At 34.1% G+C, this 13,823-nt stretch overlaps 1 protein-coding gene across 1 annotated transcript in view; it reads right to left on the reverse strand.

The window, feature by feature from the left end:
- Positions 1–359: 359 nt before the first annotated feature.
- LOC136040330 (stalled ribosome sensor GCN1-like) overlaps positions 360–13,823 on the reverse strand; it is a gene marked incomplete in the record, with an annotated part of 191,427 nt that continues 177,963 nt past the window's right edge. The window contains 3 exon segments of the mRNA XM_065724571.1: positions 360–535; positions 5,132–5,350; positions 9,088–9,192. Coding sequence (XP_065580643.1) covers positions 407–535; positions 5,132–5,350; positions 9,088–9,192 — 453 coding nt within the window.

Raw genomic sequence — 13,823 nt, forward strand, 5'->3', positions numbered from 1 at the left:
CACTCTCTGTAATGAAAATAGACATTGAGGACCAGGCCAGTACACAGATTTGCAAAAAGCAGACATCCTCGGGTTGAACAAACCCGATGGTCTAAAATCCCATTAGCCGGATTTTAAACATTATACCATTTCTACCACTACTTGCCTTTATTTAAATCTTTTTTATATATATTTTACATCGTATTTCATGGATTGATCTTTAAAATGAGCTAAATTTCAATACATTATTCTATTTTCTTATTACCAGAATTTTCAAAAACCCCAGGATAGCTTTTTCAGTTGTTCTCTCTCATTTAATAATTTATTTAGTGCAACATACTGCCCTTTGAATTGCACAAAATACCAACAGAAGAGAATAGTTAAAAATTTGTTTGCCTATAATCCCATAAGAAGGAACAAAATTTCATTAGATCAAAAGTGTAGCGTCAAGTTCTTCTTCTTTGCCTTCGGGTTGCGTTGCAACTTTCTTCAGTGTCTTCACAATAACTTCATTCAAGGCTTCACGAGCTCCCGCATCCAAAACTTGTAGGCACTTCTGAAAAAGGGAAATACCCAAATAATACAAAAATACCCCGTCGTATTCATACTATTAATATTTTAAACCATTAAACTCCAACAATTATTTCTAATTTAACTAACATTAAATGTCAAGTTGTTATTCTAGAGAAAATACACTCGGCTTTCGCCCTCTGCCTCACCAAACAGATATTCACACAATTATCAATTATACAATTTTTAAATATAAAATAAAATAAAATTATTAAATTAAATATCAAATATCTTTCTCTTCTCTCCCTCTTCTCGCGACTGAAAAAGGCAAAACATCTTTTGGGAACAAGGAAAACTGCAATCAATTGAAAATATTTGTTTGAAGACACGAAAACACCCAATACCTATAATATATCTTTTCTTTATCTTTACTGACACGACTAAAACCTAAAACAAGAGGGCTGGACGTCTTCAGACCTCATGATTCAATTTTTCTGATTAGTATATTTCTCTCAATTGTGGAACAAGGACATTCTGAGAGGGTGAGGGCAACTGTTTCGTCGACATTTATACAGGTATAAAAAGGGCATGATTTGCTATCTGAAAGGTGGTGGTGATGGTAGTGTATCTGAAAGATGGTAGTGACCTAAAATGCTTGTAGTGATCTAGTCATTGCATGCCCCGTTCTCAGACGGAAAATAGGGTTTTCAATTTTCCTATTTGGGTGGATAAGGTGGTGGGGGATACAATGCCTAGCAAAAGACAAAGCATATATATTTGTAGCTACAATAGGGGTTTTATTAATTCTAAAACTTACAGCAAAAGTTATTAACTTTGAGGTTTCATATACGGTGAGAACAACCTTCCAAGAAATTGAACGGTGAATAGTCTGTTCTGCAATACTGTCAGCAATTTCATTGCCATTAATAATTATGTCATAAGGAGCCCAAACCATTTTCAGTTGAAGGGCCTGGGAAGACATTATTTTTTGAATCTTTAGTTGTAGAAGTACAATGATAGGAATAAATTTTCCTTGCCTCTTTATCAGATCAGAAAGAACACTTTTAGAATTAGAGAGGATAACAAATGCAACAAGAGATAACAAAAGGTAACAAAAATATTTATGTATTTTTATTTCTAGCTTTTTTTTATTTCTATGAAAAATATTTATGATAGTTAAATAAATAGATTCAGCTGACATTCCTCTTCATTTTTTAAAAAGATTAGTTACCTACCCTAATATAAATCAGATCAGTAGACAGGTTGCATCAGGAAAATCAATTCTTGGCTAATCTAACCTATGAATGGCCTTTCCTTTTTTTTCAGTAAATTTCTCTGGTTGTGTGTGTTTTACTTGAAAAAGTTACTTTCTATCATATCTTTACAGTTTTTTTTTTCTCCCTTTTCAAGTACTGGGGTTGGAATAAATGATTGTTTTGTTGGCTATTTTTTCACAGGCTATAATCACCCTCATTTGGTTTCTTAATTATTCTTTTTATTCTTTTCCTTTACATTCTTCATTTGTTGTTGAACAACACTAAATCTAAAAATGTATTCACTTTTTTTATATTAAAAATTCCATTGTTTTTATATCCCTCCCTCTAAGAAGAAGAAGAAAAAAAAAATGAGATTTATGATCTTATATTGTTGAGGAAAATAAAATGACTGTCACAGAATGACAGTACAATATACAGTGCTTTTTGGAGAGCAAAGCATTCCGAATGGAAAGTAGAGGTTCCATTTGAAAATCTAATTCCCAATGATGAATTATCAGTAAATATCTTATTCCATTTGCACAATTCTGCCATTTTAGCTAATATTAGTTAACGAAGGACTTGGGTATTCATCTTAGTCTTAGGGAAACCCATGCGAGGGATATTTAAATCTATTACATTATCTATGCTGTCAGGGGGATTGTTGGAGGTCTGGGTCTGGCAAGAAAAGATTAGATTTTCAGGAACACCAGTATATTTACTTAAGCCCAGTTTATAACGACTTAATATTATAAGACTCTATAAATATAATCGTCCAGTATAATTTAAGACAACCTGTCCGCATATCTAAAACCAAAATTACAGACAGGCAAAATGTATTGAAAGGCAAAGGATACTTGTTCATTCTAATTGGTGAATTCTCTTTCATTGCTTTCTGGCTGTTTTTTTTTTTTTTTTTTTTTTTTTTTTTTTTTTTTTTTTTTTTTTTTTTTTTTTTTTTTTTTTTTTTTTTTTTTTTTCCTCTTGACCAATTCACTTCGAAAGGTAATAATTTTTTTTTAGCACTGAGGACGACTTGGCGGAGGTCCTTGTCGAGATATTTTTTGTTTTGCTTGTTTTTTGCCTTTTTATTTTGCTACTGTCTGACAAAATCCTCGATTTTTTCACTATCCTTTCCTTTCTTGGTTTCAGAGGAACAACAGTACTTTCCAGCAAGGAAGTCAACTTGACAATGTCTAGACTAATATATGGCTTCTAGTTTTCACAGGAAAACATGTAATTTGTGAGACACTCCTTAAAAAGATGGCGGTTTTGATTGGTGTTAGCTGACATAAAGGAATTAGAGGATGATTTCAAAAACCGTTCCTCTAAAGAAGGGATACTAGTCTCTTTAAACAATACTGCAGTGGGTGCAATTTTTTTAGACCAGAGATTAGCCTCAGGACAATTAATGTCAACTGTTAAATGTCGCTGTTTCTCCCAATATACAATGGTGTGTCCCAGGGAACCCTCTAGGACCCAATTTTATTTCTTGTTACCTAGGTATTGTTTTCGCATAAATGAAAATTTTTCGAAGATCCAAGTGCCTTAGAAACACATTTAATAAAGAAATTAACCCAACGGGTATCTTGGAACAGATATTAGACGAAGCCGTTGCTAACGATATAAGAGTGAATCCTCTACGGTTTTAACAAGACTTTTCCATTCTTTGACTTGCCCAATCCCCCTGAAATATTAGTTAGTACTATGAGATTATTGGGTGTCACTATCTCTTGTAACTTAAAACAAGAATTTATATTAATGAAATATTAAAACGCACAAATGCCGCATTTTCCTTGAACTCTCTAAAAAATTTAATTTACTAAATCTCAATGTCTAAGAATTTTCCTTTCCTTTATAAGCCAAATCCTCAAGTTTTTGGCATCCTGGCATTTCTAATGATCCATCAGGCAGAAAGGGGCAGTCCATAAAAGGTGCGTGAGACTTATCTTCAATGAGGGTTGTCACTTATGTCTTCCTTCCTCGTAGAACAAATCTGGTCACCCTCAAGGCCAATAAATGTTCCCTTGCATTTCACCAACAAGGCCCTCCACAACCATTGAAAAAATTCATTTTTTCTAGTAATTTCCCCCCCTCCGACCTCGTCTTCCTCGTTACTCTTTACCAAAGTCCCCTTTCTGACACCAAAAATATTTCCGCTGTGATTTCCCCGTATCATTTTATCTTCCAATTGTTTAATGTTTGTTTCACAAACTTTGAGATTTCTTTTTTAATCTCTCTCTCTCTCTCTCTCTCTCTCTCTCTCTCTCTCTCTCTCTCTCTCTCTCTCTCTCTCTCTCTCTCTCTCTCTCTCTCTCTCTCACTCTCTCTCTCACTCTCTATCTCTCTCTCACTCTCTCGCACTTCCGTATTTATGTTTTTATTTTGTTTATTTCCTTTTAAACCTCCAGGTTTTGATTGTTTCGACATTTTAATTTTTTTTAACATTTCTTATAGCCTCATTAACATAAAAAAATTGCTCTGACCTAGCCCTATTATATTCGCTTTTTTTTTTTTTTTTTTTTTTTGCGCGTTTATTAACTCAAAACAGGAATTCCAACCATCTGGGCTCGTGATAGAAATTTTTAAGAATCTGTAATACTCAGTTTCTGTCACCCTTTCAAAATAATATCGGGTGTCTTTTCAGCAAGGTCTGTTTACACTAGGCAGCTATAATTATATCACTAATATAGCCTACAAAGCACTTCAAACAACAGCACTGAGAAAAATATTTAGAGAATCAGCGAACTCACTAGAAAAAGCGAGAAAAAAAAACAACATAAAATATAACTAATAATAATACTGAAATACATTTAGCGACATTTAAATAAATTCAACGAAGTAATAAAAACAAAATCGCCTTCCATCTTTAAACTGTGGTTCCCCCTTCCAACAAAAACAATTTTAATCATTGAATTTTAAACTATTGGTGCTCTGCCTACCTAGCACTAAATGAAGTTAGTATTGGAAGCAAAGAAATTGAGAAATTGAAGAGTGAAAACTGAAGTAGATCAACTGACGAAAACTTAACTGCTTGATAATTTGACTGAAAATGCCCAGAAAGTCAGGAAAATTTTATATTTCGCGATGTTGTTTGGTTGATTGGGTGGGAATACTATCTGGGAGGGAATACTATCTGGGAGTGGCAAATGACACGACTGAGCAAAAAAAAAAACATTTTTGGTTTCAATAGTATCTTTCGTGATAAAAAAAGAAAAAAACCCTGATATTATTTAGAATGTTGTCATTCCCCTTTGATTCCGTATGTATTATTGATCATGCTCTGAAAGGGCGCAAGAACTATCTATTTTCATCAAACGAACCCTCTCTCGAGTTTCTACTACACTCGTTTCAATATCGTTATCCCAGATAAAAAAGAAAAAACCTACCTGATGTGTGTCATCTCCGACTCTTAGATGGAGCACATTAACTAGAGCTAACTCACAATGGGCCTTCACAGCAGTATTCTTCTCCTTCGTTCCATTAACAAGCATTGGAAGGAGGGGCTTAAGCAACTCTGTTGGTAAGGGGGTTTTGACTGATTTGGCTAAGAAATTACTCACTTGAGCAACAAGCTGCTTTATATCATTGTTGTCCTTGTTTAAACTCTGAAAATCAAGGTTTAATTACTACCAAACCATTCACAGGTCATTTCTGCCAAGTTCATTAAAAAAATAAATAAATAAATAAACAAGAACTAAGCGAATGCAGAAAAAAAACAAGAACTAAGCGAATTCAGAAAAAAAAATCAATAGGTTAGATTTTAGCGATTGGCTCTTAGAAAAAGAAGGAAAATTACATTTAATTACTCTTAAACCATTCAGAAGTCATTTTGGTCAAGTATATAAGAAACAATAACCAAGAACTGAGCAAATTTAAAAATAAAATCCATCGCTAGATAAGCTATTAATGTACGAGCCAACAGTATGTCTTCGAAATAAACAGTTTACTGTTCAATAGCCAAGATTTTTTGGGTAGTTTCGGTTTTAACCCTTGTTCTTAGGGGGGATATCCTTGTCACTAAAAAAATCCAAGGTCGCCAACTAAGGGGATAAGAGGAGTCTTAATAGCCCTTCCTGAATTTTTTAAATATCGTTTTTATCTAACTTACTAAAAAAATTATGGGGCGACAGCCGGGGGACAGGAGGGGATAGCTACGCTCCTTGAATTTAGAAAAATATCGATTTTCTTTATATCATTAAACAAATCTAAAAAATTCTTACCCACGCGCTACATTTCTACAAATTAGCGCCCCTGCATGAATCTAACACTCAATGAAGATTATTGACACTGAAACCCAAAATTGACATTAACATGACAGTTTTTAATAATAGTCAATATTTTGGTAATTTTTAGCACTAAATTATATTCTTAGGAAAAATCCTTGTAACTGCATAGATTTAAGAGTCAGTGAAGAACATTGACCCAGAAAATTACAAATTAGGTCTCGAAGCATTAACGAAAATAGCGGCGAAGACTATACTACCTTTCCATATCAAATAAACACGAAGTAGAAACATAAGGGAAATTTTTTTCCAAGACAGTTGAATTCAATTCAGTGGATATTTCGGCCCTATGTCCAAGGGCCGTCTTCAGCACAACACGAGAAAACAAAATTATAGATATATAAACTTGCATTAAAATATGAGAATTAAAACTCATGATGTTTTTAAAACTTTTTAAAAATTTGTTTAAAAACTTTTTTAAAAATAACATTGTCACTTCCTCCTCCTGTGCATGTAAGGAATACGCAGTTGGACTTTACAGTCCCTAAGGGCAGTGCTGATCTCTGTTTCACGGCCCTTCAGCCAGGAAGTGAAATGGGGGGAGGGGGTGGACGAGGGGGATCCAGTCATCCCTTGGTTTTGCACTCCCATCCATTTTACCTTCCCCAAATTTCTGCGGGTACCAATTTAGAGCTGGGTGGACTCAGCTTACAGAGTCACGCCACTGAACTCCGTTCTGAAACAAATAACCAGTAACACGACGATTCGAACCCCTGTCCAACGAACAAAGAATTTCAAGTGTAGCGTGTTATACTTTGAATAATTTGAAAGAAAATAACACATACGCATGGAGCAGACAATTGGAAATAGAATGAGTTGAGATATTAAAAAAACAACAACAAATGAATAGCAAACAAATAGAGCAAATATAATGAAATAGAATGTATGGGGATAATGAAAAATAGGAAATAGAGCAAGCAAATGAGCATATGTCTAGAACAATTAGAAAGAAAAAAAGCAAACAAGTCGAACAATTTGCTGTCCAAATTCTTACATTTCCAAACCATAAAAAAAAGTCGTTTCATCGAGGAAAAGAGCTACTAGATAAAAGAAAAAAAAATCCATGCGCAGCGCCATCTGCACAGTGCTGAACTGTCTTCTCAATTCATTTTATCCTCTTCTTCTTCTTCTATATTTCACTTTTTCATTTCATTCCATTACAAAAAAAACTATTTACACTTTCTTAAACTGTTAGGCACCATAAGTTTTTTACTGTCTTTTCACCCATGTTTCGTCTTTTCCATTTAAAAGCCGAATTCCTATTTTTCTAATTCTTAGATATATATGGTTGTGTAAGTTTCCGCTTAAGGCCGTGATTAAGTGAACTGATGGAACTTGAAAATCCCATGTTAAAATTGAAAATTTATATTTAAAAAGTACTCAAGTATTCATTGGCAGAAGATACCGCTTTTAATATCAGGCCGTAGCTTCTTGAAGATGCTACAAAATGTTTGCTAGGATTTTGCTCTATTTCCTCTAATTGCTTAGAAATCTTAGAAAATGTCTAGCTCTTTTTCACAAGTGTACTCTATGAAGGATATTGCTTTTAGAACGAAATCGGTACTATCATGAGCAGAAGATAATAACCTGTAAGATGATTGGAACCATTTTTCGATGTATTTTCCTGTTTTCTAACAGTCCCATAGAATGTTTTCAGCTACCTAAAATTTTTACAAGTTTTTTGCCAGAAAGAATCATTTCAGATCGCCCTAGAGACCAGATTGACAAGCTGGTACAATTAACGTGCTATTTCCACCAATGAATAAGTTCTATTTGAAGGGTTTTTGTCAATCGACGGTCTCTAGAGAATTGAGAGACAGAAGGCTACCCTAACTTCAATTTTGAACCTCGATGTTTGCAAGTTCACTTAATCGAGGCCTTAATCAATTTCAACAATCAGACCTTACTTCCAATTTCCTTGGTACTTCAATGAAAGTAAGTTCGTAATATACTTAAATGCTCATGTTTGTCCCTAAATTATTTATGTGCTAATGAATAACTAGCAAGACAAATTCTATTATTCTTATTTTACTGGTTTTGAACATTGTATAATAATGCTTAATACATAATTTTTAATTTATGTTTAATGAACTTTAATTGATTTTTTAATTAAATTTTAAATGTAGTTTTAAATTAACTAATTAATAAATTATTATCCATTAAACTAACGAAATTCTTCCATTAAATTTATTACATTATTTAACGAATTTAATTTTTTTTATTTATCTCTTTTAGTATATAATAATAATTTTTGATTTAAATATATGAATATTCTTCTAAAGTACCCATTCGAATACCCAAAATAAGAAATATGGTATCCTACTAAAAAATTGTTTTCCCTATAATGTTCTTTATGGACTTAACGGTCCTTGATCTTATAGCTAATTTCCTTAAAGTGATAAGTACAGCGGAAATGAAATTTGAGTGTTTGATTAAGTCAAGTGAAATCTTACACAACCATATCTTTAAGAATTAAGCAAAATCCGGATATCAACAGAAAATACCTCCATATACATTTATAAAGTATTCGGTATACCGGGCACCAAATTTTATAAAACAGAAACGTGAGGGAAAAATCAGTAAAAAAGCTAAAACCATACGACACCAGACAGCTTAAGATGGTGCAGCTTTCCTTAGAAGGTGTAGTTATCTTTGACAATCAACAGGTTTTTAATGTTTGAATTTTTATGAACAGAGCGTTTTTACAATTTAATTAATTGGTTTTGCTTATGTATTTTCACGATTCAACGTGGCAACACTGAAGAAAATGTGAAGCTGCCCTAAAAAGTTGATAGTTTTGAGACAACCAAAAGAAATATCGAGAAAACCACAAACTTCAGGTGTTAATAGACCTAAGATGGGTCCAGGGGGACACAATCATTTTGATGTCCTTGGTTCTTCACGTCCATATCAAATGCACGCTCAAAAACTAGTATTCAAAAACTACTATATTTCTAGATATACTTCAGCTAGTAGCACAAGGACACTGCCGGCAACACTGTTGCTTACTGCTTTTAAGAATTTTTCGGCTATTTTTAATGAATCAGATATCATCTTACCTTGGCAAATGGTTGAATTAAACTGACTGGCATCGGTTTCGATTCTACGAGATGATATCTAAAAAGGTATCCAGTCGCACGAATGCCGCTAATAACAATGGGTATCTATAAGAAGTCAACATTAGTAATATAAAAAAAAAGTATCTATACTTCTAAAAAAGAAGTATTTAAAAGAACTAAATCTAAAAGTACTTCTAAAAAGAAGTAAAAAAAAGAAGTATCTAAAAGGGTATCTACAAGAAGTTAATATTAGTAATATAAAAAAAGAAGTATCTAAAAGGGTATTTATAAGAACTCAACATTAGTAATATGAAAAAGGAGTATCTATACTTCTAAAAAAGAAGTATCTAAAAGAACTAATCTAAAAGTACTTCTAAAAAGAAGTAAAAAAAGAAGTATCTAGAACTATCTAAAAGGGTATCTATAAGAAGTCAACATTAGTAATATAAAAAAAAGAATTATCTATACTTCTAAAAAAGAAGTTTCTAAAAGAACTAAATCTATAAGTATTTCTAAAAAGAAGTAAAAAAAGAAGAATCTAGAAGTATCTAAAAGGGTATCTATAAGAAGTTAACATTAGTGATATAAAAAAAGAAATCCCTTTACAGTTTGCAACTAAAATTCAATCCGGTGCAGGGGTGCCAATTCATGAAAATGTCGAAGAGGGAGGGGAGTTAAGGATTTACAAAAATGAAGATACAAAATGAAAATACGAAACTATAAAATCTAGGAGGGGGGCAAAATATCAAGAAGACAAATGCCCGTTTCCCCCAATTGGCACCCCTGATCTGGCATATATATACCGCTCAAAGATCAAAACGATATGGGAATTTGTAACTAAAGCTCAATCTAGTGCAGGGGTGCCAATTCGCGGAAATGTCGAAAAGGGAGGGGGGTTAAAGGTTTACAAAAATGAAGATACAAAATGAATATATGAAACTACAAAATCTAGGAGGGGGCAAAATATCAAGAGGACAACCACCCGTTTCCCCCAATTGGCGCCCCTTATCTGGCATATATAGCGCTCAAAGATCAAAACGATATGGGAATTTGTAAATAAAGTTCAAGCAGGTGCAGGGGTGCCAATTCACGAAAATGTCGAAGAGGGAGGTGGGTTAAGGTTGTACAAAAATGAACATACACAATAAATATACGAAACTATAAAATCTAGGAGGGGGGCAAAATATCAAGAGGACAAATGCCCGTTCCCCACAATTGGCACCCCCTGACCTGGCATATATACCGCTCAAAGATCAAAATAAAATGGGAATTTGTAACTAAAGTTCAATCAGACGCAGGGGTGCGAATTCACTAGAATGCATAGACGGATGAGCTAAGGATTTTAAGTTGAGTGATGCAAAACGAATCTATCTTTCAAAGATCTAGAGGGGGTAAAAATTTGGCCGTTTTTCAACTTTTTTTAATGGAAATACTGAAAAAGGTAAGCTAGTTTTCAAGACCTAGGGGAGAGGGCAAAAAATATAGAAGGCAAATGTCCCCTCCCTCCCCAAATTGGTGTCCCTGATCAGGTACATATACCATTTAAGAAGCCAAAACGATACGAGAATCTATAAAAACTCAACACCAATAATGTAACAAAAGAAGTCATTATATAATATGCAACTTCAGTTAAATAAGGTAAAGGGTCGCCATTTCACAAAAATGAAGAGCAAGGGGGGGGGGGGAGGAGGACTCTTAAAAGAAGATACAAATAGACCGTATATTTCAGAATCTAGGGGGGGGGGGTGATTTTGTTATTTTCACCCTTTTCAATAAAAATGCTTAAAAAAGATAACTTAAAAATCTAGGGGAGGGGGGGGGGGCTCACAAAAAAAAACAAATACCCCCTCCCTTTCTCAATCGGCACCCCTGATCAGTTGTTTATACCGCTCAGAAGCCAAAACAGTATGGTAATGTATACAAATTCAACATCAATAACTGAACAAAATAAGTCACTGTATAACATGAAATCAAGTTAAATCAGGTAAAGGGGTACCAATTCACTAAAATATAGAGGAGAGGAAGGGGGCTTTAAGAATGTTACTGTTTTTCGATTTTTTCGATGAAAATACTGAATAAAAAAAAATACTTCGATTGAAAATAAGAGATGAATAGTGGAAACTCAAACTAAATAAGGGTACCATATGATGTAAAGCGGGAGCGAAGACATCTTGGATGTTTCCAAAATTTTCAAGCAGGAGGGGGAGCTTGCTTCCCTGTGATGGAGAGAGAGAGGGGGGAATCCAGTGGGTAAGAATTTGTAATAGGGAGAAAGCAAAATCTATTCCAACTTGGAGGGAATCGGCTACTCTAATTGTGTGAAAACATGAGTATGCGTCAATACCCTGCGTTTTTTCAGGTAACATCTTCATCTTTTTTAAGTTTTTCCCCACTCTATTGCAGCTTGATTCCTTGTAAATTAGAATGCTGAAGAAAAACTACAAATTTGTGTAAAATATTGCTTAAAACATTACGATGAGTAAAGCCACTTTTACGCCTTTAAACAATAAATTCGAATTATAAATATCAACAAAGATTTTACCCCTTAAAACCGTTTAGTAAGTTGTAAACAATAAATATATTTTAATATATTATACATATATTTTAAATAAAAGGGATATAACAAATATATTTCAGAACCTATTAAATATAAACCCAGAAGCTTTCGTTTCTGAAAAACACAAAATTGTAGGATAAAAAGTGGCAGTATGGGACAGGGCCACATCCAGGAAGATGTGTTACCCGATTTGATCCCATCCCCCCCGATTTTTTTTCCAGTAAGTACAAGAGTAACGAAAATACATGTTAACCAATTTTTGTTGCAAATAAAAAAAAAAAAAAAAAGTGACCCACCCCCCTTCAAGCAAAATCCTGGATACGGCCCTGGTATTGGCACTACCATCGTGAAAACTGACTGGATTTATCACTGGGTAGGGTGAAATTCAATTATCAGACTAAAACACTGCTTCACCGAGGTTTACTTGGTAAGGACTTCCGAACAGCAAACAATCCTTACTGACGAGCTGCACACATGGCTTAAGTGGCATTCAAGTATATGTAAATAGTCGGCAATGCACAGCCACGGTCACAAACGGTGATTGCTGATGCTATCTTGTGCAATCTTAAGCACAACTACGACAAGACTAAACCAACTTAAACCAACTGTTGACCAAAGGCAATTCGGAAATCTCCGCTCTACCTCTACATCACACTATCTGGCTCACCTTTTGAACACTACATGTAATCAAACAGTTCGTGGTAACGAACTGTAGTAAGGAGCGACCCGGCTCAATAGTAACCAAAAGTCTAGAAAATGGAATTTTGGTACCAATAGTTACATCAAGAGAATCGCATTTTAATGCTGATTTTAAATATATATGTTTCATCAAGTTTAGTCTTACCCATCAAAAGTTACGAGCCTGAGAAAATTTGCGTTATTTTAGAAAATAGGGGGAAATACACCCTAAAAGCCATACAATCTTAACAAAAATCACACCATCAGATTCAGCGTATCAGAGAACCCTACTGTAGAAGTTTCAAGCTCCTATCTACAAAAATGTGGAATTTTATATTTTTTGCCAGAAGGCAGATCACGGATGTGTGTTTATTTGTTTTTTTTTTTTTTTTTTTTTTTTTTTTCCCAGGGGTGATCGTATCGACCCAGTTGTCCTAGAATTTTGCGTAAGGGCTCATTCTAACGGAAATGAAAAGTTCTAGTGCCTTTTTTAAGTGACCAAAAAAATTGGAGGGCACTAGGCCCCCTCCCACGCTAATTATTTTCCCAAAGTCAACGAATCAAAATTCTGAGATAGCCATTTTATTCAGCGTAGTCGAAAAACCTTATAACTATGTCTTTGGGGACGACTTACTCCCCCACAGTCCCCGTGGGAGGGGTTACAAGTTCAAAACTTTGACCAGTGCTTACATATAGTAATGGTTATTGGGAAGTGTACAGGTGTTTTCAGGAGGATATTTTGGTTGGAGGCAGGGGTTGAGAAGAGGGGAATATGCTGGGGGAACTTTCCATCGAGGAATTTGTCATGGGGGAAAAAAATTTCCATGAAGGGAGCGCAGGATTTACTAGCATTACTTAAAAAAAAAACAATGAAAAAGTTTTTTTTCAGCTGGAAGTAAGCAGCAGCATTAAAACTTAAAACGAAGAGAAATTATTACCCATATGAGGGGCTCACCTCCTCCTAATACCTCGCTCTTTACGCCAAAGTATTTTTAGTAATTTCAACTATTTTTTCTGCGGCTTTTGTGATTCAGGGGTCATTCTTAATGGATTGGGACAAAATTTAAGCTTTAGTGTAAAGAGCGAGGTACTGACGAGGGGGCGGACCCCCTCATATATGTAATAAAAACATAAGAATACAAAAGTTCTTTACGTAAGCTAATGTATAAGTTACGTATATCTTTTACTTATAAAAAGATTCGTAAAAAATTAAAAGTTCTAGTTGCCTTTTTAATTAACCGAAAATCGGAGGGCAACTAGGCTTCCTCCCCCGCTCTTTTTTTCTCAAAACCCTTCGATCAAAATTATGAGAAAGCCATTTAGCCAAAAAAAATAAATATACAAATTTCGTTTTAATTATTCCTCTGCGGAGAGCCAAAATCAAAACATGCATTGATTCAAAAACGTTCAGAAATTAAATAAAAATAACATGTTTTTTAAATGAAAGTAAGGAGCGACATTAAAACTTAAAACGAACAGAAATTACTCCGTATATGAAAGG

This window comes from Artemia franciscana, chromosome 20, assembly GCF_032884065.1.
Source record: "Artemia franciscana chromosome 20, ASM3288406v1, whole genome shotgun sequence".
NCBI lineage: Eukaryota > Metazoa > Arthropoda > Branchiopoda > Anostraca > Artemiidae > Artemia > Artemia franciscana.